Below are 25,674 nucleotides of genomic sequence, written 5' to 3'. Positions count from 1 at the left end.
TTTCTGTCATTTGAAAGAAAGTTTTGAAATTGGGAAGTGTGTGTCAGAAAGTTCCTCATCTTTTTCAAGATTATTTTGGCAATTCTGGGTCTCTTGAACATCCATGAATTTAAGCATGTTTGTCAATTCTTACAAAGAAGCCAGCTTAGATTCTGATAGCAATTGTTTTGCATCTATCGATCAAATTGAGTAGTATCCCACTTAACAATATTACATCTTGCAAATAATCAACAGAATATGTCTTTCCAAGGATTTAGGTCTTCTTTAATATCTTTGAACAAATCGACAGAGACTTTGTATTCAATTAGCAATCAGTGAATAAAGGAATAAATGAGTGAATAAGCCAAAAAATAAATAAAAGGGAGTAGTCAGACGGCTCTTGGAAATACATACACAATGGCCATCGTCTTGAATCCCATCTCACTTCTCAAAAAGCCACTCTTAATTAGTCACAGTTTTCAAAATACATTTCAGCCCCTTTTTACATAACTTTGGTCATAAAATCTATTGCTTCCTTTTCTTCTGCCCACGTAATACGATCAATAGTGCTAGAAAGGCAATGGCCCTGAAAGACACATCTCTATCCACTCTTCCTTCAGAAGGCGCTCAAGGAAACCTGTGCTAGCAGAGCTGCAAACAGGCCACCTGGATTTTCCTCTCTTTCCTTCCTTCCTGGTTGGGAGATCTCATTCACAAGTGACTGTGGATCAACAAAGTTAAACATCATAATTTTAGCTATGCTAGACTAGATGATGGGAGAAAAAGCTCTAAAATTAGTATCACATCGAATATTAAGTCATCCAGGATGCTGTTTATAAAAATTGTTTCCTGACTTTGACTGCCTTGGTAAGCATCAAGTTAACAAAGTTGGCCATTTGGGAAATAAAACATAACTCTGTGTTGGCTGGGTGATGGAGGGAGCCAAGAAGATTCCTGAATGGTAAGAAGCTTAGCACCTCTAGCAGTATCTAAGAAGTAACATTTTCCAGCATTTTCAGACAAGCAGTACAACATCAAGATGGAATTAGAAAGAGTTCAAGACACTTCACAAATGATTTACTTTATGGGTTCATACATCTGACAACACATGCCTCAAGCTTCGTTGTTTCTTCAACTTATTTCTTAAAAGGAACAAGTAAATATTATATCTTTTTAACCCACTTTAAATCTTATATTTCATTTACACCAGCAGAATATGCTACTTTAATGGACCCCTTATTTACCATCAATATAAGCAAAGAATCCATTTAAAATTCAATACTGTCTTTTTAAAATTGTCTGAAGTTTAGATACATTTTTAAGATGTCTATAGGCAAATATATATGTATGGACACAAAGTTTATTTCTATTTGAAAAGCATGACTTAGATTTAGACAATTAATTAGTTTTGAAATGCTTTATAATTGGCATATATTTATCACACTTCAAATACTCGGTCAAGACTTATAAAGGAAGGAGGAGGTGAATCTTAGAGGCTTCCTTTAATGAAGCAGAGCTTCCTGGCAGTAAACACAAAAAATTCATGTAATATGACCAGGTGCAGTGGCTCACGCCTGTAATCCCAGCACTTTGGGAGGTCGAGGCGGGCGGATTACTTGAGGTCGGGAGTTCGAGGCCACCCTGACCAACATGGAGAAAACCCGTCTCTACTAAAAACACAAAAATTAGCCAAGCATGGTGGCATGTGCTTGTAATACCAGCTACTTGGGAGGCTGAGGCAGGAGAATTGCTTGAACCCAGGAGGCGAGGCTGGCGTGACAGATCAAGCTGACCATTGCACTCCAGAAGTAAAACAAGAGCAAAACTCCATATAAAAGAGAAGAGAAGAGAAGAGAAGAGAAGAGAAGAGAAGAGAAGAGAAGAGAAGAGAAGAGAAAGAAACAATCATGTAATAATTATACAGGTGTTTTTGTTGACGTTTACTGGGAAAAAAAAAGCATATATCAGTACATTAGCTAAGTAACTTCTTTCCTGTCACTGAATAAAAGGAATTTATCATATTGGTCTTTATTTAGGAAACGGTAATATAATGGTCCTCTGTTTTCTTCAGTTCTGTGGAGAATATAGAAAAAGACTTGATATTTGTTTCTTATGTTATCTCAACAGTAACAGAATGGATATAATATTGAATTATACCCTACGATAACATCATCTTCTCAACAAAGTACATTGGCATCAAGTGATATAAGGCAATATAAGAGTAAAGCGGAAAATTTTAGATGAATCATTGGTTACAGTTAGGTTGTTCTTATAAAAAAAATCACTTCAGCTGTACTTATTTTTCTTAATGCAAATACATGTTCTTTATTTAAAAAAATCAGAAAGCAGCTATAACTCCGTCATGCACTCACGAACCCTATGTCTATTACAGATTCGCTTTTCTAGCATATTTCTAGAATGGAAATGTAAAGACTACAAGACAATACTTATTTATTCAGCAAAAATAAATTTGTATGCCTCTCATGTGCCAGAAAACAAATGATAACCTTGCCTCAGGGACTTCACAGTCTGGTACTCATCACAATGATTTCTTTGTTATTCAAACTGAAGTCATTTTACACTTTTCTACTGTTCCTATAACGTAGCCTCTGTTACGTAAAACTTCCAAACTTTTTACTTTATGTTGAAATATTTGTGACTCAATTCAATGAAACATAATTTGATCCCCTTCTGTAGTCTGGAACCTCAACATGACCCCATAACTTAGGTGCATATTTGGGTCTCAGCGTAGGATCCAAAGCAGAAAGACAAAAATGCACAAATGGTTCTGTCTGCATTTGCAAATGAAAACTGTAACTGCTGGCTCAAAAGCGATATGTGCTCACTTTGTGTATTTCATTTCAATAGTTCCAGCTTACAGATGTATAAGGAAATATGTATGCTCAAATTATGCAACATGAACTAAAGTTTTGTCTTTATTGTTAATATATCCACTGAAAGGCAGTGTTTAACTTCACTGGTGATTTTTCCACAGTGTGAAAAGAACCTTAGCAGTTACATTCCAATGTGATATTTTGCGTGGAGGGTAACCCAGTTACTGAACACGAAAAATTGTGATATGTAGGATGGGTTATTAACTACCTCCAACCTTCTGTCTAGAGATCATCCTTATTATCACTATACTCTAGTTTGGCTATAAAGTATGTAAACAAATAGATGTCAAAATGGACAAAACAATGACTACAGATTATCTGAGATACGGCGTTTTCTCTTAAAACACAACAATCCTACATATTTGCCATGGTTATATCCAGTCATCTTGAGTTAAAAAAAAAAAAATAGCTAGACTTGTGTTTTCTTGTTTATTTGCTTTTTAAATCAAAAAAGAAAAGAACTAAGGGGTTTCATACTAACACTACGACCAAAATAGATATTTAAACAGTGGGAGAGGAAGAAAGAAATAGAGAAACCAGTCCTAACAAGAACACTCTTTAATTTTACAAATGTGATGTGTGCTTCTGCATAGACATAGAGCTAATTATTTCCACTAAGTTACTGTTGTAAAATAGAGAAACTCAACAGGCAGCTTTGTTCCTTTCTTTTTAAACCAATGCTGGATTGAGTGATTCAGTGTAATGTAACGTAATCATCTCGGAGCCAAGGACTCCTCAAGGTCAAACAAACAAATCACAGTTAAAGGCTACCACAAGGACCACGGCTAGAGAACTACCAAAGACAGCCCTCTCCCAAGCTTTAGCTGAATGAACACCCCATGGCACTCAGGGGCAATCTGCTCAGCTGTCCTCCGCTATCCCCGCTAGGAGCTAAGATACATTCAGAGCCAGTTCTTACACTGGGACAAGTGAAACGAATATTTTTGTGCAAAAGCTTTGTAGAGGTGCAATGCAAGGTAGATTTTTAGGCTAAATTTCCGCTCTGGAAATGTTACATTTTCAGGGCACTCAAAACAAAATTTATTTAAAGCTAACGTTGATTATGCTCATTACAGATGACACAAACACATCATCTTCTAAAAAAAATGATGGGGTATAAATGTTATTGAAATGCAATTATATACCATCTAAAAATTAATTGCCTGTCATAGAAGTCATGGCATGCAACTCTGAGTCAGCTAACCACTCCTCCACCCCCAAATCATTGTTATTTAACTGTTGAAGTTTTCTGGCGGGTACAGGTAAATCCAAAACAACCCGGATCCTCTAAATAAAACATGGGCACTGTGAAGAATAAGATCCCTTTCTCTTTAAAAATGGTGTTCTGCACATTTTATGTTACCGTATTCCACTTAATATCATATAACAGAGGTTTCTATAACGTTTCAACTTTTACCCTAGCTCTTAAAGAAAGCTATTATTAAGCAGACAATGCCCATACATAGACAAATCCATTTCTCAGCAAATCATGAAAAGCTCCTAAATGTTTCCCAAGAGAATATAGGAGGAGGAAGATGCCACTATCCACACTCATTTTCTTTTCCAAAAGAGTATTACCCATTTCCTGTCTCAAGTCCCAAGCAGCCTTGCCAGAAACAGCAAAGTCTCCAGTCTGCAGGGACAGTCTATGTCTCATCACACAGTATCAGCATGTTGTAGCTTTCATCTCCCAGTAGCCTACATGTTTGGCTTGCATTGAATACTATGAAATATTACACATTTTAATTACTAATTAATCACCCCTGCAGCTCCTCATGGCGTTTGCAAGCTAGGACACAGGACACATGAGAAGGGAAGATCCAGGGCACCACAAGACTCCACACTGATTACACTGCACCCAAGCCCTCAGACCACACGAATTCTTATAAAAAGCTCTAAATACAACACACACATACCTGAAATAATTTCTCAGGTTGCCTCATACATTATTGCTCTAGGAAAGGAACCCAGTGTGGGAGTGCTGAGATTGCAGTTAACAATGTGTCCGTATGACCACACAGCATTTCAGTACTCAGTTTCCAAACAGACTAAGAAGTTAGAATAGTTTTTAAAGTGAGGAATTAAATATATTGTTTATAGGACGAACAGCATTCAGAAAGGATCAGCCCCCAACCTTCAAAGTCCTGAAGCTTTAAGACAAACTCCAGACACAAGCTAACAATCCCAAAATGAAATGGGAATGACCGTGCGAGCTGTTGCTTTGAGCCAACATCTTATTTCTTGTAGCTTTAGAATAACATTCTATTTCCCGAAAAGGGGGAATGGAGTGTAGTCACCCTGCCCAGTTTTGAAATAACAAAAAGGAACCACAAACTGGTAATGTGGACAGGTTCACACAAATGGAGCTCCTTTCAGAGAGGGGACCTCAGGGAATCAAGAAGCCAATGCTTTTCCCGTTGGCAAACTAGGAGACGAGGCTATCAGACTATGCCCCACCCTATTCTTATTTTCAAAATATCTCCAAATTTTTTTATATTAGTTGAATAAGAGAAACTCACTTCTCTATGCTACTCACAGAACACTTCGCTTCTATTTATTTATTTATTTACTTACTTATTTATTTATTGAGACAGAGTTTTGCTCTGTTGCCCAGGCTGGAGTGCAGTGGCGCGATCTCGGCTCACTGCAACCTCCGTCTCCTGGGTTCAAGCAATTTTCCTGCCTCAGCCTCTGGAGTTGCTGGGATTACAGGAGCGTGCCACCACACCCAGCTAAGTTTTGTTTGTTTGTTTGTTTGTTTTTAGTAGAGCTGGTGTTTTGCCATGTTTACCAGGCTCGTCTCGAACTCCTGACCTCAAGCAATCCACCTGCCTCAGCCTCCCAAAGTGCTGGGATTCCAGGTGTGAGCTACCACGCCTGGCCAGAACACTTCACTTCTGGCACCAAATGTGTGGGTTTATTTTTTCATACATCAAGCAATTCTCTGATATCAGATGGGTGGCTTATGACTCAATTCAGTTCTAACACAATCTACCTGGAGTTACTGCAGGTCCCACAGGTTAAGGGTTCAAGTCCCACAAGACTGTTTCTACTTCATATGTCAATCACAAGCTGCAGTGGTGGGGTAGAGTAGGGGTGGTCACCGGTTACCCAGACTTCTGTCGGATTTGACTACAAATTGGGGTTGCCATTATCCTCTTCCCACGTTTGATAATACACTAAAATTGCTCATGAAACTCAGGGAAATGCTTACTTATATTTATGAGTTTATTATAGAGGATATGATAAAGGATACAGATGGCTAGGCAGATGATGAAGTACACAGGGCTAGAACCAAAAGGGTCCTGGGTACAGAAGCTCTGTTACCATAGAGTTGGGGTATGCCACCTTCCTGGAATAAAGCTGTGCTCACCAACCTGGCACCTCTCTGTACTTTAGGGATTTTTATAGAGACTTGAAAACACAGGCGTGATCTGCTATTCATTCAGTCTCTAGACCCTTTCTCATCTCCAGAGGATGGAAGGTGGAGATTAAAGTTCCAAGCTTCGAATCATTGCTTGGTCATTCTGGTAACCAGCCGAAATCCAGGAGCCCACCAAGAGTTGCCTCATCAAAACAATAGATATTTCCATCGCTCAGGAAATTCCATGGAATTCAGTAGCTCTAGGTTGGGAACCAAGGTCAATAACAAAATAATATTAGAACAAAAGATGCCACCAGCACCCCTATCACCTAGGAAATTATAAGGATTTATAAACACTGATTCAGAAACTGGAGTAGAAAAATATGTTTATATATTATTTCTTATTATTTCACAGTATCACACTAGTCTAACTGAGGATAGTGAAAGCCCATTTAATCAATTCAAAAGCAACTTGATTCAAAAATTACTAAATCTCCAGCCACCATGAAATATTAATGTAAGATAATTTTTTTGAAAAGTGTTCCAAGTCACTTAGTCATCAGCTCCAATCCTACCAAACTTACTTGGGGGAAAAAAGACAGCCTTGTACTAGAAACTAGAAGATGAGTACTGTACTCTAACTCTGATCAAAGAAGGAAAACAAAAATCATAAGTTCATAATTGATCCCTTGTCTTCTAAGAAATAGACAGAATTTCGTTCCAACCCCTGCATAGCTTCTAGAGTCTAAGCTGTACTTATACTAACAAACCACGCCTATCTAATGGGTTGGGTGTAGATATATACTAGCTCAAAGATGTTACAACGTCATAAGTTTTCTGTTTACCTTTGAGGTACATATTTGATATGCCTAATTCTTTATTATCTGTTTGAGGCATATTTTAAAGAAGTTGCCATAAAAGAAAGACTTTTTGGAATAAACCAATTGTGATACCAAAGGAAGCCAAACTCTCCCCTGGTGGTTTTATCATCAAGCTGGGCCTTTATGTCATGGTTCAGGGAAAATAAAAAGAATCACTAAACTGTCTCTAAATGAGCCTCCTTGAGCAATGTTCTTTCCCTCTCTGGGCAAAAGCTTTCCATCTGCAAAGTAAGAGTTTGGCTACGTGACCTGGAAAGCCCACTAAAGCTCTGATATTCTATGATCACATTTTGTCTGCAATTCACTCCAGGATCACCTCTGAACTTTTCACATCTGTTCTTCTAAAACTATTCCCTGACGAACAAATTTTAAATGTTTAGAAATTTTAGTTTCAAACACTAATGTAGTTTAATTGCATAGACCCATGTAGTGTCATAGATGATTTTTTAAATAAAGTAGACGTAAGCTAAAGTAATTACCCCGAAATCACTGCAGCCAGTAACACTGTTGCTATCCCCCCATAAATTTCTCTTTCTAACTACGAGAGCCCTTGGGCATCAAAAGGCCTACTTAGGTACTACTAAGTAAGTCTGAGTTTTTCAGCGGTAATCTCATTTACACTTTACATACCCTATTAGATAAACTTATGCTTCAAATAATATTCACTTCCCATGTTCCTTAACTATCTCACTCTTGTTATTCTGGCACCTTGAATCCCATGCCCTTCCCATAACACTTTAAGCCAAGTGAGCTCAAATACGGCCTGCTGTATGCAGTCCTCCCTGACACTGAAAGGTATAAGGTACAATGTTGGTATTCCTGTATTTTATCTCCCAATAATTTTGACACATGGTGATTTACTTGACAATTTAACTAGCACATTGAAGCCCTTCTTTTGAGTCCCTTTTACTTATGGGATTATGGGCTTATCTCTTCTGTAAGATTAAAAATCACTCTAAAGGAAAGACCTGTTGATACTAACCTTTAAATCTCCAATGACTGATCCAGAGGATGATCTCATCAAATGTTAGGTGAATGAATCAATGAATCAATGAATATGTGGAATTAAGCCAAATTTCCAAAATCAATATACGGATTAGTAAGTGAACAGAACTAAAGTCAGAAAATCTAGGAGTAGAAAATACTCCCTAGAATGAAAGGAAGAAAATGCTCTAGTAAAACCTATTTTCAAGAGCTCAGACATTTTTCAGACTTGTTATGAGAATGGAGCTCCTTGGAACCTCTTACTATATAAACATTCCACATATATATCATTTTCCCTAGACCATGAGTCAAAGAAGCCTTCCAAAGATGATAGAGACATGAATTCAAAAAAGCTTACAACACATGTTTGACTAATGAGAAATCACAGACCTACTAGCCTATTTTAAGTAGTCAGGTGATTCTATAGGTTTCGAAATTTGCTTTGAACAAAAATAGAAACATCAATGTTGGGCATTAACGGTCTACATTTCTAGGACTTTTCAAGTACCTTTTAATTATAACACAACACAGTCTACTACAGACATCATCTTCTCTTGGCACATACTTTTAATATTTTAAGTGTGTGATTATTGTTCTCACAGCCTATAATTATGTTAACCAATAAATATTAACACATCTAATTCAGTTCCACCAGAGGGAAGATAATTCAAAAGGATGAGATGTATCTCCCAATTAACTCTTGCTTTGTGAAATTATAGTAAAAGAAAAAAATTAGAATGGATCATCCTTTAATTTCTGAATGGAACAGACACATTGAAAGTGTATTTTACCATAATTATGAACTTATTCTACTTAATGGCCATTACAATTAAATTTTTTTTTAATTTTTTTTTTTAATTTTTTTTTTTTTTTTTTTTTTGAGACGGAGTCTCGCTCTGTCACCCAGGCTGGAGTGCAGTGGCCGGATCTCAGCTCACTGCAAGCTCCGCCTCCCGGGTTCACGCCATTCTCCTGCCTCAGCCTCCTGAGTAGCTGGGACTACAGGCGCCTGCCACCTCGCCCGGCTAAGTTTTTGTATTTTTAGTAGAGACGGGGTTTCACTGTGTTAGCCAGGATGGTCTCGATCTCCTGACCTCGTGATCCGCCCGTCTCGGCCTCCCAAAGTGCTGGGATTACAGGCTTGAGCCACCGCGCCCGGCCCTACAATTAAATTTTTTTAACCTTCTGAATGTTTTCTTTTTATGGGAAAGCCACATTCAAGGGACAGTGTCACTCAGATGACTGATGCCAGCTTTCATCAATGGTAAAAACATTACAAAAATGAAAACAAAACCTGACACCCTTAATCTGGTGTTTAGAACTTAAAATCAAGCACATGTCAAAATTCAAAGTCCAGTTGTGCTCACACAGTGCTCAAGCATATGGCCGAGGAGAGATCATTAATCTTGGTGAGTCTTAGTTTCGTCATGCCTGAAAGAAGCACATCACGCACATCTCAGAATTGAGATATCTATATCTCCCTCAAGTGAGAATATATGTGAAAGTGCTTCACAATCAGTACTGTCCAAATACCAGTGATGATGAATTTGTGTGCTCAGAAAGATTCCTCAAACAAAACGTAGCTGCAGAACAAACCTATTAAAATGCAACGGTTTATGAGAGGCATGTATAGACACAGCCTTAAAGAATGAAGGTTGTATTAAACAATAAACCTCAAAGCACGATCTCCTCAGTGTCTATTAGGTTGTAAGGATTTAGGGGAGGAAAAAAAGATTTGAATGAAAACTCTGTTTAAAAAAAAACAGGGGCAGCGTGACATGGTGGTTCATGCCTGTAATCCCAGCACTTTGGGAGGCCGAGTTGGGTCGGTCATGAGATCAGGAGATCGAGACCATCCTTGCCAACAAAGTGAAACCCCGTCTCTACTAAAAATACAAAAAATTAGCTGGGCATGGCGGCACATACCTGTAAGTTTGGCTAAATGACCAGGAAGGCCCACTAAAGCTCTGATACTCTATGCTCACATTTTATCTGCAATTCACTACAGGAATATGTCTGAACTTTTCACATCTATTCTTCTAAAACTACTCCCTGACAAACACATTTAAAATGTTAAAAATTTTAATTTTAAATATTAAGGTAGTTGCATAAATCCATGCAGTGTCATGTATGATTTTTTATAAAGTAGATGTAAGCCAAAGTCATTACACCAAATTCACTGCAGCTAGAAACACTGTTGTTATCCTCCATAAATTCAGGAGGCTGAGGCAGGAGAATGGCTTGAACCTGGGAGGCGGAGGTTGCAGTGAGCCGAGATCACGCCACTGTACTCCAGCCTGGGCGACAGAGCGAGAACCCATCTCAAACCAAAGAAAAAAAAAAAAAAAAAAAAAAAAAAGAAAAGGAAAGGGAGCACAAAAAAGCATTTGGGCGTGATACCACTGTGTCCAGTGGCAGTATCAGTGGCCCTCCTGTCTTCAGATATGAGATTTGGGGCATTCGCTTAGGTGGAATCAAAAACATTGCTGAACATCAAACAATGGTCTGAAAGTATGGGGCCTGCTGTGGGGTGGGGAAAGGGGGGAGAGGGGAGGGATAGCATTAGGAGATATACCTAATGTAAATGATGAGTTAATGGGTGCAGCACACCAACATGGCACATGTATACATATGGAACAAACCCGCAGGTTGTGCACATGTACCATAGAACTTAAAGTATAATAATAAAAAAACAAAAACAAAAGAAAGAAAGTATGAAGTGTGGCTTGCTGGAGAACATTTTTCTGACCTGGGCTCACTCTCCTGCATCTTTCTAGAGTTGGTCTTATTTCCTATGTTCGTTTTTAGGAATGAATTTTAGGTTTCCCCAATTGAGAACCTTCAAATAGTCCCATTATCTACAAAAGACAGATTAAAATCATAATCTAGCATTTAAACGTGTCTACATGCTGTCTGTAGGAAACTCCCAGACCTATATTCTCTCTTTTTTTTTTTTAGACAGAGTCTCCCTCTGTCCCCCGGTTGGAGTGCAGTGGCACGATCTTGGCTCACTGCAACCTCTGCCTCCCAGGTTCAAACAATTCTTCTGCGTCAGCCTCCTGAATATCTGGGACTACAGGCAGGCGCCACCACGCCCAGCTAATTTTTGTATTTTTAGTAGAGATGGGGTTTCACCATGTTGGCCAGGCTGGTCCCAGACCTATATTCTACTACACGCCTTCGAAGGCTTCATCTGCAGCCATCTGGTTGCTTACAGATCTCTAAATGCGGCCTTGGCGCTTGCAGCCCTGTGGCTCAGGCTATTCTGTGCTGCTGTCTCGAACAATACAATTCCACTCACCCCTTCAGATGAAAATCCAAGTCTTTTAATAAGAATTATCTGACTGTGTCACCTTCAAAAGAATATATCACTATCTTCTTTGCGTTCCTGCAGTATAGGCCGTAGCCTCACACATAACATTACAGGCTATTAGAAGATGAGAACGGAGTCCTATTTCTCTTCCTCTCAACTATCCACTTTTCTGCCTCATCAGTTCCCCTAAAAGACGACAGGGCCTGCTACAGATGAGGAGCTGAGTACACATTTACAGGGACAAAGTACAATTTTACTGCTCACAGGATGGACAGAGCCAAGAGCAGGGACAGCGAGGAAGAGCTAAGCGGTAGTATATGTTGCCATGAATCCCCACATTGCTGACAATTCCATTATATGTTTAGAAAAGGTAAAGGGAATGTATCTAAAGAAGACAGCAGCCAGGCACAGTGGCTCACGCCTATAATCCCAGTACTTTGGGAGGCCAAGGCAGGCGGATCACGAGATCAGGAGTTCAAGACCAACCTGACCAACATGGTGAAACCCCGTCTCTACTAAAAATACAAAAATTAGCCAGGTGTGGTGGCACGTGCCTGGAATCCAAACTACTCAGGAGGCTGAGGCAGGAGAACTGCTTGAACCCGGGAGGTGGAGGTTGCAGTAAGCCAAGACTGTGGCATTGCACTCCAGCCTGGGTGACACAGTGAGACTCCATCAAAAGAAAAGAAAAGAAAAGAAAAGAAAAGAAAAGAAAAGAAAAGAAAAGAAAAGAAAAGAAAAGGAGAAGAGAAGACAAGAGAAGAGGGAAGGAAGGATAAAAGAAAGAAAAAAAGAAAGAAAGAGGAAGAAATAAAGAAAAGAATAAAAGAGCTCTCAGATGCAGCACGTTCTTTCCTATAAAAGTAGCATATCTGGGAATGGCTGTGTGGAGACGATTGTGGGTGGTACTAACCTGCGGAGGCCGAGGCTTGTAGGGGGAGCTGCACTCAAGGTCAGCCAAGATGCTGGTCAAGGAGTCAATCTCAGCGTCCAGGCTGGAGCGCCTCTCCTCAAGTGTCTTGCCTCCGGGATTTCCTTGCTGGAAGCAACGCAGACATGTTAATAAAGGAAATTTCCATTGATATCATTATAAGTTCAAATTTCTCAAGTTATAATGTGGCTTTGTCCAAGTTTTTCTGCACCTCTTTTTTTTTTTTTTTTTTTAATTAAGCTTTCATAAAATCTTAGTGAGGTAGGCTGAGATAGAATTATCACTTTGTGACAGATATGAAAACTGAAAAATAAAAGATTTGTCCCGGGTCACACACTTATTTAGAAGTTTTTTTTTTTTGTTTTTTGTTTTTTTTTAAATAAGTATACAAGTAAAGGAAAATAAATGTCTCCATTCCTGCACTTAAAGAGCAGAACCAGCTGAAGAGAGCTCACAAGCTCTTGGTGTTTTGAAACCACTGCCTAGAATAATATTTATCAGAGTAGCAAGGAGCAGGGAAAGGACACCGACATTCCAGAAAGAGGAATCAGCACTTGAAGACATTGGAGCGTGAGAGTGCTTGGAAGTCTGAGGTTCGGGGGTGTCAGGTATGCGTGTGTGCTAGAGATGGCAAGACCCAAGGGATGCACCTAGAACATGAACTGGAAAGAGACCTCTTAGGGTCCTGCCAAGGGGCTGCAGAGGAAGCATGTTGCAGTGAGCATAGACAATGAAGTCAGGATCTCCGGATTTCCTATGTCAGAGCCTCGTATCACCTGCAGTCAGAAACAACAGGAGAGCAGAGGGCAATAATATCGAGACAGGGTGTTTCCAGGAATTATGATCAAGTTTGGGAAAAAGAAGCAAAGAATCTGCCTAGAGTTAAAAGCAAGAATGTATAAGGTGAGATGACCCCAGTATTCGGAGGCAGGGTGAAGTAAAAAAAAATAACCTTTTAAAGTGACAGTTTAATAATGATCATGTATGTGTATGGAAGAAGCTCTTAAAACTTCATTAAGAGACCAAAGTGTATCTTTAGCAAGACTCAATGGCAATACAATAGTGGAAAGTTACAATAATCTAATCAATTCTATTGGACTTGCCTAAGGACGTAAAATATCAAGAGAGTATCTGGTGTCTGCAAGAGTTTAGAGAAAGCATTAACCAACCAAGAAACTAGAATATCTTCAGTAGGAACAACAAGTAGGGTGCCATGACAAGCTAGCACTAAATCTTATAACCCTTGAAGTCAATCTGTCATTTTAGTGAATACGTTGAAGCAGGTGTAAAAAGTAATGGCCTGTGAAGACCACTAGTTCCGTATGCCCTAGTAGCTTACTCACCAAACCACCTTACCTGAGTCTTGCAGCTTATTTAACTTTCTGTGTAAAAGAAACATAATGGGATCTGGTGCTTTGATCATTCTTTTTTGAACTTAGTTAATCCTTAGCTTGAGTTAATCCTTCCTGGGCCTGATCTGTCTCAAGCACAGTAACATCAGCTGTCTCTGAAGTTGTGGCCCAGGTCCTTGGAGCCAACCCTACCTCAAGAGGCAGTTGGCTTCCTTGTTTGTGAGCCCTCTTTAAACATGGATTTCAGGCCAGACACGGTGGCTCATGCCTGTAATCCCAGCAGGTTGAGAGGCCAAGGCAGGTGGATTATCTGAGGCCAGGAGTTATCTGACCAGCCTGGCCAACATGGTGAAACCCGTCTCTACTAAAAATACAAAAATTAGTTGGGCGTGGTGGCAGGTCCCTGTAATCCCAGATACTTGGGAGGCTGAGGCAGGAGAATTGCTTGAACCCTAGAGGCAGAGGTTGCAGTGAGCCAAGATCGCACCACTGTACTCCAGCCTACATGACAGAGTGAGACTCTGTCTCAAACATATATATATACACACACACACACATACACACACACACATACATACACACACACACATACATACACACATATATATTTTATATAGATAGAGAGAGAGAGAGAGAGAGAGAGAGTTCACATTATCACATTATCTAGAGCAGGCACCTTATGATTTTCTCCTTCTGGATATATTATTATGACCCCTCTACATCACATCATCTTATTCCCTTACCCTTTTAAATCTATTTTTTAATAATAACTACCACCATGTGTATTTTTCTGTTTATTTTCAGTCTCCCCCCTAGAACATATAAGCTTCATGAGAAGCTTTGTCTGTTTTGTTCCTGTTTCCTAGGAATCTCGTTCAAGGCCTAGCCCATATAAGCGTTTAATAAGTATTTCTGAATAAATAAACCAATGAATAACGACAGACTGTGACACAGGCAGTAACCTTTCTCATAGCACTATCTTTTGGGTAAACACAGTCAGAGGTACAACAATAAGCAGTGGATACTCTAGAATTTGATATAAAAAGGGAACCAGAGAGGTTCAGTGTGCATCTGTGTGTGCACACACGTGTGAGTGTGTACATGCTCACACTGGAAAGCATGTGTATATCATCAAGCTGGATGGCCTAGATTTGAAGGCTAGCCTTGTAAAATTGAGCGATTTTCTTCAACTCTCTTGCCATAGCCAAAAATAGAAAAAGAGTGACACGACAGGTTGGTTGAAATTCAGACTTTTCTGAGTCTGAATTTCCAGTCTGATTAAACCGTTTAAGGCCAACAGGTCTATACACTGAAAACAGATGTTTTCAAGGTGCTAATCCCTCTATCAGAGGAGATTTCATGTTTATCTCAAAGGGCAGTAACAACTATGACACATTGTGGTATTATTAAGAAAAATTCCATTTAACATTTAAAATTCATGTGAACATTCTGGGTAATGGGTCCTGGTACAAGGAAAGGCAGGACATTACTGTTATGGAAGGCAACTAAAAATTGAGTAAAGTTGATTCTCTTGTGTGCAGACATAAAATATTATAGTAGACATAATCTTGGTAAGTGTATTTCCACATACTCTTAGATAGTCCAATATATTGGCAAGGGTGGTAGAGTGGTGTCTGCTTAAATCTTTCCCTGGGCCATAGTTTTCTTATCTATAAAATGAAGAGAATATCACATGTTTCACCTAAGCCAGGGTGATGTTATAAGATTCAGATAAGAAAATGGATGGGAAAATACTCTGTAAGTTGTAAAGTGCTATAATTATGACGATTTTCCTAAATAGCATTAATTATAGCAACCAGTAACTATAAATTAATATGAATAATATAGCTATTGTTAATTCTTCTTCTTCTTGAGGGAAGCATCATTCATTAAGCGTTCCCTCGGGGTATTAGTAAAGAGACAGGATTTAATCAGGTCTTCCAAATCTGTACTTTACTGAAGCAGAAAGTACATCAACTGCCTATGGCTGAAGTCACTGCAATATCTAACCACTGAGACTCAACAAGTCACAGAATTACCCTGAACTATACAATAAAACAAGTAATGATGATATGCAACCAGTCTGTGCTTGTAAGACATCAATTAGTTTCCAGCGTCCTTATTCTCCCTACCCTCTAAGTTCAGACTGCTCCCTATTTTCAGTTTCTCAAATTAGGTTGATGCAATTTATTACAAGTTCCAGTCTAACGCTGTGTGATTTTGCACAAAAACTGGGTAACAGGGCAGCACGGTGGGGCAGGGGGAGAAGATTGTGCAAATACTATAGTAGCTTTGCTCCTATATTTCAATCCCATTATGAACTAGAATAGGCCTTTTTTTTTTACTCTCAAGGCTTAATTTTATATCTCAGTTCAAATAACTGTTGCCCTGCCCAGGTCCTGCCACAAATCTCTAGACACTCATTTACTTTTAGATTTAGGGGCTCTTGCTACTTTCAACCCCTTATACCAGAGACCAGGATCCAAAATCCTATAACCAAGCAACAGAATCCAATAGACTTACCAACCTGTCTTCTCCCTAACTTCCTATCCTTGTAGCTCTGCTAGTTACCTGATTGATAAATGACCTTCCCAACACCAGTAACAAGGAAGGTTCTCCTGACTAGTGCTTTTTCTAGTTATCACCACAAACTTTTACAAAGTAGTTAATGTAATTATAACAATCCCCACACTCTTCGACCATCACTAGAGAGATTTCAAAGATTACATCGTCTTAGTCTGTGTTCTGCCAAGAAAAACAATGCCTGCGAGAAAAGCTTGCATGTAGGTCATTTATTTTGGGAATCAATTCCGAGAAACAGTACTGAGGGACTAGAAAGAGTTAAGCAGAGAAGGAAGGAGATACAGTTTGGCTGTGTCTCCACCCAAATTTCATCTTGAATTGCAGCTCCCACAATCCCCATGTGTTGTGGGCAGGACCGTGGGGGAGATCATTGAAACATGGGGCCAGTTTCCCCCGTTTCCCCCACACTGTTCTACTGGTTGTGAATAAGTCTCACAAGTCTCAGAAGGTAAACGAATGTAGAGAAGGCCCGGCACAGAAAGTAAGTGAAAGGTGTTGCAGTTGAAGCCAAGTGCTACCAGGTCACAACTGTGCAGAGCTGATCGCTGTAGCAGCTGCTGGTACACGAAGGTGGGAGGGGAGGATGCGAGGTGGGGCACCAAAAGTGTCTAGTGACAGCATCCTTTTACCAAGGACCCATGAATAAATCATTTGAACATGTTATTTTTATATTTATTTTTATCTATCCTCTGAATACATACATGATAAAAGCTCACCAAACCACAGTTGGGACTTATTATGACTTGACAAATCATAGTAAGTGCCGCCAGCAGAACTATAGGATGATGCCTCCCCCACTGTAAGTACATAAAGACAGTCCAATAAACAAGAGCCCAGAACCAAAATTTACAGCGTGTGAATGAAATAAACTTAGGCCATTTAAAGGGGTCATAGTTTAGCACAACTATCACTAACCCACTAACTACAGGTGATAGACGAGGAGTACCAGCAATTAGTTATTCATTTGTATTTATTTACTTGTTCATTCTTTATATCCAAAAATATGTAAATTCACAGAGAAGTTGAACAACTATTACAATAAACTCCACTCACTCATCCTTCACCCAGATTCATCAGTGGCCACCATTTCATCACACTGGCTTTCTGTCTACATATATTAGATTTGCTGTTGCAATTGAACCATCTGTAAGATGTTACAAAACCACCCCCACCTCAGTTTGCATCTCCTAAGAATTTCTAATTTTTTCAAAACCATTATCACACTGGAGAAATTTAACAGAGAAACAGTATTATCTGGTATCACCCATACTCACATTTCACTAGTGGTGCCAGTAGTGTCCTTTTATCTACTGTTAATTTCCACCCCAAATCCAAACATCACATAATAAAATGATACGTCTTTTTATTCTCTTTTAATTTAGAGCAGGGTCCTAGCTGATTTTTTATTTTTATAAAGCTAACTTTTAAAATAACTCTGGTCAGGTGTCTTATAAAAGTCCACCAATCTGATTTTTCTTGATCATTGGATCCAGATTAAGTAAATTAGGCCAGAATATCACATGCATGAGGCCACATCCTTTCTGCTGCATCCCATCAGGAAGCTCATGGTGTCAGTCTGGCCCATGTGTGGTGATGCCGAGTTTCATGACTCGATTAAGGTAGTGTCTACAAGATTTCACCATTTTAACCATGACTGCAAAATTTTTAAATTAAAAATAATCTGTGAGGTGATACTTTGGGGCACTGTGAGTATGCTACTTGTCAAAAACCTTTCACCCACCCAGTGGTTTTAGCATCCATAGATGATCTTTGCCTGAACTAATTATGGCCTTAATGATTGTGAAATGGGATAAAAATAAACAGATCTTGCCTAATACATTAACGATTTATTTGTTCAGTATTCATTTCGGTTTCAAGGTAGAGGAGCAGGACTAACTGAAAAGTACCGTGCTATGAAAAGAAAAATCAGAAACTTAATCATCAAATAAAAACTGTTACATAGGAAAATCTTACCCAGGTTATTAAAGGAAACAAAAGGCCAAGGGGAATGGTCTATTTAATTAAGAACCAGTCTCCACCCTTGGATGTTTATATACTAGAATTAGATCCAATGCCCAGCATCTTACTCAAAACACACATGACCATGAACTAATCTTCAACAACCTTCAGAATCTTTGCGGTAGACAAACAACCATAGTGACACATCACAGAACGTGAATTCGGAAAGCCAGAATTTGTATGTGACTGCTCAGTGACAGGCCTGAGAAAGTAACCACATAATCCTTAGAAAATCTATCTTAAATATACTAAATCAATATTTTTTCAATTGTGTTTCACAGAGCTCAAGGAATGTCTTACCACTGATCCCATATGGAAAACAAAGGGGTTCCCAGACCCTACCCAAGCTTGAGCTTCCTTTTGTGATTAATTAGAAAAGCTTTCCCTGATAACTTAGGAATATAAAACTATCTTAACTTAGTAAAACCTAAGAGGATGATAATACAAAACATTACATTGTGTTTACATATAACTTTTCTTTTCAATGGTGGTTTCATTTAAATTTAATAATACAACAGGAATTTCACTGCACTTTTTTTCTATTACAGTGAGTAAAGTTTATTACTCTCTTCTTTCTAATATCAGTGGGAAAAAAGATGGTGATAACTAAAGGAATTTTTAAAGTGTGTGCTTTTTAAGTAACAAAACACACTATTTTGTTAGTCTGTTTTGCATTGCTATAACGCAAAACCTGAAGCTGGGTAATTTATAAAGAAAAGAGGTTGATTTGGCTCATGGCTCCACAGGCTGTACAGGAAGCATGGAGCTGGCATCTGCTTCTGGTGAGGGCCCCAGAAAGCATTTACTCATGGAGGAAGGTAACGGGATGCAGCGTGTCATAAGGTGACAGGGGGTAGACGAGACAGGGACGAGGGGCACCATACTCTTTTAAACAATCAGCTCTCCTGTGAACTAACAGAGAATTCACTCTGTATGACCAGTACCATGGGGAGGGCACTGATACGGTTTTGCTGTGTGTCCCTATCCAAATCTCATCTTAAATGTACTCCCATAATTCCCCACGTTGTAGGAGGGAACAAGTGGGAGACAATTTGAATCATGGGGGCAGTTTCCTCCATACTGTTCTCATGGTAGTGAATAAGTTTCACGAGATCTGATGGTTTTATCAGGGGTTTCTGCTTTTGCATCATCCTCATTTTCTCTTACCACCGCCATGTAAGAAGTGCCCTTCACCTCCTACCATGATTCTGAGGCCTCCCCAGCCATGTGGAACTATAAGTCCAATTAAACCTCTTTTTCTTACCAGATCCGGGTATATCTTTATTGGTAGTGTGAAAACAGACTCATACAGGCACCAAGCCATTCATGAGGGACCTAAACACCTCCCACCAGACCATATCTCAATATTGGGGATTACATTTCAACATGAGATTTGGAGGAGAGAAATATCCAAACTGTTTCTATCTAGTTTCTCTGGAAAGTGTAATTGTTTTGTTGTAAGCTAGATCAATCTTTTATCTATCATCTGTCTTTGATGAAATTGGGGACACAATCAATATTTATTTATCTATAATCATTTTTATTATTTCCTCAAAGCATCCCTAACAAAAAAGAACACTGGTGAAGGTTTTAGAATCAGGCTGTAATACCTGGATCTCCCAATTGCTGGCTTTGTGACCTTCAGCCATTCACTTGAGCCCTCTGGGTCCCACATGCAGTTGTAAAAATTAAATAGGTTCATGCACATCAAGTGATATTCACATAGTAAACATTCAATAAATGCTAGTTATGTAATTGTTACTTTGACAATAGTCTCAAAATAAACGCTCTGTTAATAGTCAGGCAATTGAGTATGTGACTTTAAAAAGTATTTTGATCAAAAGTAAAACTAAGTTACTGAGAGGCTTCAGTAGACGGGCTTCTAGGCATCTGAACATGTGTAATGGTACCAGGAATTAACTATAAAGAACACAATCCTAGATCAGTGTTTTTCAAACATTAGCCTATACGGAGCCACTGGAGGACTTATTAAACTTTAGATTACCAGGCTGCACCTGCCACAGTATCTTATCTGTACCTCTTGGGTGAGGCCCAAGAACTTACATTTCTACTAAGTTCGTAGGTGCTAGTGATGGTGCTGATCTGAAGATGTTCTCAACATCCTCAATGATGGTGCTGGTCTGAGTCATTCTCAAAGTGAGGTGTTCTCACTTTGAAAATAACTTTTCTAAGTAGATTTCTAATACCATGAACATTTAAGTGTGTGGGGCAGGGAGAGTAAGGGTGGGTACTGAGTGAATTTATAGTTTTTTTTCCCCTTAAAAACAACCTGTATTATGTCATATATGTGGTTAATGATGCCATGAAAATACCAATAGACAGTCCAAATAATGGCTAAGAGGTATTTGGATAAAAACAAAAATGAAGACAGTAACATTTCTACTTGATATAATCTCTCATGCTGTATAATAATATGAGCAGCCTCACCAAACAGATCCTAGTAATGTTTAGTGGAGACAGGTAGTATTCAGTAGTGAGAATTGCACAAAATATGATCTATTTTATCTAATAGAAATGTCATTTTATGGAATGAGATACAAACTGTTGTAAGTCAGGGAAAAAATGAATTCATTCCTATTAGGATGTGTATCCTCTTTCCCACTCATTCAGTTGAAGTTGTTTACCTTTCCAAACACCCTACTTACCCATTTCCCCAAATGTACCCTCTCCAGGGGAGGAGGACTTACAAATAACCCGCTGACTTGATAACTGACTCCTCTGTCTAATTTTCCATGACATCAATGTGCATAGCATCACTCTCATGATGGATTTGAGTGGATGGCTTTTCTCTCAAGCTGCTCTAGAAAATAGTTTATGCTAAGTAGTATGCAGTGTAGAAAAGCCATGATACCCAATCTTGAGGAGTTTCTATATATTCTACTGAAAAATATCACCTGCACCTTTGCCTGGAGATATCTAATTCACTATGTTCTTTGAATCTCTGTAAATCTACGTGGAAGAGACAGAAATTTAAAAACAAAAACAATCCCCTTCCCTAAAAAACTTCTTATCTAATGGCTAACAGAAATATAATTCAACTTTTCTAATGTACAAAACCAAGCCGAAACTCAAGTTGTATTATTATCTGAGAAGGACACCCTCTCCACATGTTAAGGGCAGTGGGAAAAGTTGTCTCAAACGCTGTCTTGGGAGCAAACACTAGAGCATTCATAAGAGGGAATATATTTTCATAATCTGAAGTGGAATACTGGCTTGACAACTGAGAACACAGCACTAAATAAACAAGAAATAAGGTAACAACAGAAGACAAGAGTTTTTCATGATAAAGCACAAAAATGCTCTATTAGGCCATTTTTGCCTCATTATAAAATAATAGCTGAGGCTGGGTAATTTATAAAGAAAAAAGGTTTAATTGGCCCATGATTATGCAGGCTGTATAAAAAAGCATGGTGTCAATATCCAGTCGGCTTCTGGTGAGAGCCTCAGGAAGCTTATAATCATAAATGAAGGCAACAGGGAGCTACCACGTCATATGGCGAGAGGAGGAACAAGGCTTGGGGAGAGGTACCACACTCTCTAAACAACTAGATCTCACATGAACCCAGAGGAAGAACTCACTCATCACCAAGGGGATGGCACTAAGCCACCATAAGAGATCCATCTCCATGACTGAATATCTCCCATTAGGCCCCACTTCCAACACTGGAGATCACATTTTGACATGATTTGGAGGGAACAAGCATCCAAACCATATTAAACGTCAAGATAGAACATAAATGCTAGGCTTGATAAATGCTTGGATTTTTTTCCTCACAATTAGTATTATTTTATCCTTTTCAGCCCTAACACACACCCAGCGTCAGCAATGTTTGGCCAACCCAAATCTCCTTTCAAGGAAACGGTCCTGCCCCCATCCTTTGTTGCCAAAAGAGCCATGTTTTAAGCCCTGTGACTCTATTTCAGAATGCTGAGGCCCACAGAACCAAGGGTCCATTAATAGGCTGGCGAACCTAACTTTTGGACAGTGACAAGGAGATTAGATGGGCAAATAAACCTCCTTCTCTTATGCATTTGGACTGAAAAACATGTAACAAAACTGCCGCCAGGCACAGTGGCTCATGCATGTAATCCCAACACTTTGGGAGGCTGAGGTGGGAGGATCACCTGAGGTCACGAGTTCAAGACCAGCCTGGCCAACATGATGAAATGCTGTCTCTACTAAAAATACAAAATTCAGCCAGGCATGGTGGTGGGCACCTGTAATTCCAGCTACTTGGGAGGCTGGAGGCAGGAGAATTGCTTGAACCTGGGAGGTAGAGGTTACAGTGAGCCAAGATCATACCACTACACTCCAGCCTGGGCAACAAGAGTGGAACTCAAAAAAAAAAAAAAAAGAAAAGAAAAGAAAAATTGCCACAGGTATGAGCTATGGCCATGATCAACCAAAAAGATGACGTACATGGTTAATTATTAACAATCCAAACATACAACAGGAAGTTGGAAGTCTATCATTGGGTAGAGGAAAACAATGAACATGTAAACACTAGAGAAGCAGAGGAATGGAGAGGGAGGAGAGGAAAAGAGGACGGGAGAGAAGAAAAAAAGCAATGAGAAGAAAAGAAAGATGGTAAGAGTTCAGCCACAAATCTGCCCTGACCCTGAGCTTTCTGGTATCAGATTTCATTCAGATGGATCCTTAAGATAAACTCCATTATTCGGTGCTACTCCAAGGGGCCTCTCTTTCACACAGTCAGCCCTACAGAAGCAGCCTACACAAGACCAAGTCCCCCTGACACTATCAGGTCTCTTTGACTTTCTGGAACTCAACTTTTACCTCTATAAAAATGAGGGTATGCACCTTCCATGTCCTTTTCTATTGTTTTTTTTAAATCTCTAATACTGCATAGGTCTACAATGACATTTCACAACTTGCCTGTCACTATCTTTGCTGTTCAAAAGCAATCAGAGTAAACCTGCAAGAGTTAGGCCAACTCCGAGTTTAAGCCAATTCTTTTACAAGTAAGGGCAGGGTCATGGTTAAAGTGGTCTGAACTTGAGTATACACAAGTAGCCTCATTGTTCACTGTTCTATTCAAATAAGAAAGCAAAATTAAATACGCAACAAAAACCCTCCACTTTTCACAATATTTACCTACTTGTTGAATGATTTCTACTGAATTCCGATCCTCATAAAATAAAAACAATACAAATAATATATTTTTAAAGTAACCCCTTACAATTAAAATAAAGGTCAATTTGCATAGATAATAATAAGGAACAATACATATATTATCTATTCATCAATAAAACAAGAACTATAAGAATAACCACAATAAGATGAACTATTTGAGAGTAAAGTAGATATTTGGCACTCCCTTTTTAAGCAGCAGAGCCCCTGGTAAAAATGAAATCAGACATGGAAACTCATTGTATGAAACATTTACAGACAGAGCTGCTTTATCCCCTATCTCCTCTAGTAATATTTCCTGAAGCAATTCTAAGATATTAATAGTTTAAAAACCACTGATTATCTAGGCAAGCTAGATTATCTAGGCAAGCTGTGCCATTCTAGACAGTCACCTTACCAGTTAGTCCACACATGCAGTATAGCAAACACTAAATGAACTATCTTTTCTGAACTCTGTGTTTGTGCATAAAAGGGAAATATATTTGTTTGAAATTTCTATGTTAAAATACCTATAAAGATATCCATAAGATCATCTACGATCGTAGATAATTTTCCAGGAATCCTTTGCATAACAAAATAATGTGAAATAATAAAATTGGTAAACAGAAGTTTTTAGAGGTAGGGGAAAAAGGTTTACTTTTACATTAAGAAAACTTTCATATGTGGTGAGGGGGCTGGAGGAGATGTGCAACAATTGTGTGGATTCATGAATCAAAAGAACTTGTCAGGTAATTTTGCTGTTAAGTTTGTTTTTTAAAACCTCAAGGAAGACATGTTTCTTACTTTTCATTTTGATAACACAGGTTTCATAAGCTCAGGCATGATAAATTTCAAAAGCTACTTTCTCACATTCCCCAAAATTCAAATACTTAGAAATATGACGTTAACTTTATACATTAGCTCATCATTCTCAAGTCTTTTCTTTTTCTTGAACTCTTTTTTGACCCCTTAAAATGTTATCAAAATTGGAAACCACAAAAAAGTATTCAATTCCCATGTCCCATATTCCATATCACGTAGTCAGAGATATAAAGCAAAGGGTCATGCCATGGAAACGTACAAAGGGTGGGAAATTTATTTATTTATTTATTTAGTTATAGACCAGATTTTGCTCTTGTTGCCCGGAGTAGAGCGCAATGGCGCTCACTGCAAACTCGGCTCATTACAACTCCGTCTCCCAGGTTCAAGCAATTCTCCTGTCTAAGCCTCCTGAGTACCTAGGATTACAAGTGTATGCCAACACACCCGGCTAATTGTGTATTTTTAGTAGAGATGGGGTTTCATCACGTTAGCCAGGCTGGTCTTGAACTCCGGACCTCAGGTGATCCACCCGCCTCAGCCTCCCAAAGTGCTGGGATTACAGGTGTGAGCCACCGTGCCTGGTTGAGAATTTTCTTTAAACATTTGTGGTTCTGATTCTATATGTTAAATACCATTGATGAGGATGTACAGATAAAAGATGTTTGAGCAACTGCAAGAGAATCAATTACAGTTGATAACCATAGGAAACGGAAATAAGCCTCATAAAATAGTAGAACTAGAAGGGGAATTTATGTTGCTATTCCATCATTTTCATTTAAGGATAACACAATTCCCCCAAAAAGGTAAGGTAGTTTGTCTAGTGAAGGGGCTGAAATAGGACTAAAACTTTAACACCTCCCACTGTGAAACATCTTTTCCAAAACGACATCTCGTACATTTCAACTGATCTTCTTAAGAACATACAAAACAGGAAATATCCTATAAGCCAGCAATATTACTAGGCAACTACCCAGTCCACAGCACACAGCCTGGGACATGGTCACTTCTGGGAAAACAAGGGAAAAAAAATTATCGCTTCCTCTGCACTGCCATTATCACATAGAAGTGCTCAGGTTTAGAAATGCACTTTGATATATATGACCTCATCGAGCTATTCCAGCAATCCTAGAGTTTAGTAGATGTTATTATTCCTGTTTTCAAAAGAGGATAGCCCAAGGATCAGAGAGAACAGGAGAACTCTCTAGGGTTACTTGGGTAGTAAATGGAAGAATTGGAATTTGGAAATCAAACATTTTGCTCCAAAGCTCTAGCACTTTGCATGACATTAGGAAGAAAATACAAAAGGTGAAAGGTCTTCCCTTCCAACACCAAGCAGAGATTATATGGGCCTATTAGTGCAAGAGGTCCAGGTCTGGCTACAGTACATTGAAAAGCCAAGCTCT

The 25,674-nt window shown here is 38.9% G+C and overlaps 1 protein-coding gene across 22 annotated transcripts in view; it reads right to left on the bottom strand.

The window, feature by feature from the left end:
• LPP (LIM domain containing preferred translocation partner in lipoma) overlaps positions 1-25,674 on the bottom strand; it is a 735,767-nt gene that overhangs the window by 358,209 nt on the left and 351,884 nt on the right. For all 22 annotated transcript variants that reach the window (XM_021933886.2, XM_031662904.1, XM_031662912.1 and 19 more), the window contains one exon: positions 12,329-12,454. In XM_021933886.2, coding sequence (XP_021789578.2) covers positions 12,329-12,454 — 126 coding nt within the window. The remainder of the gene's footprint in view (positions 1-12,328; positions 12,455-25,674) is intronic.

This window comes from Papio anubis, chromosome 2, assembly GCF_008728515.1.
Source record: "Papio anubis isolate 15944 chromosome 2, Panubis1.0, whole genome shotgun sequence".
NCBI classification, from domain to species: Eukaryota; Metazoa; Chordata; class Mammalia; order Primates; family Cercopithecidae; genus Papio; species Papio anubis.
This window is presented reverse-complemented; position numbering and strand designations above follow the sequence as displayed.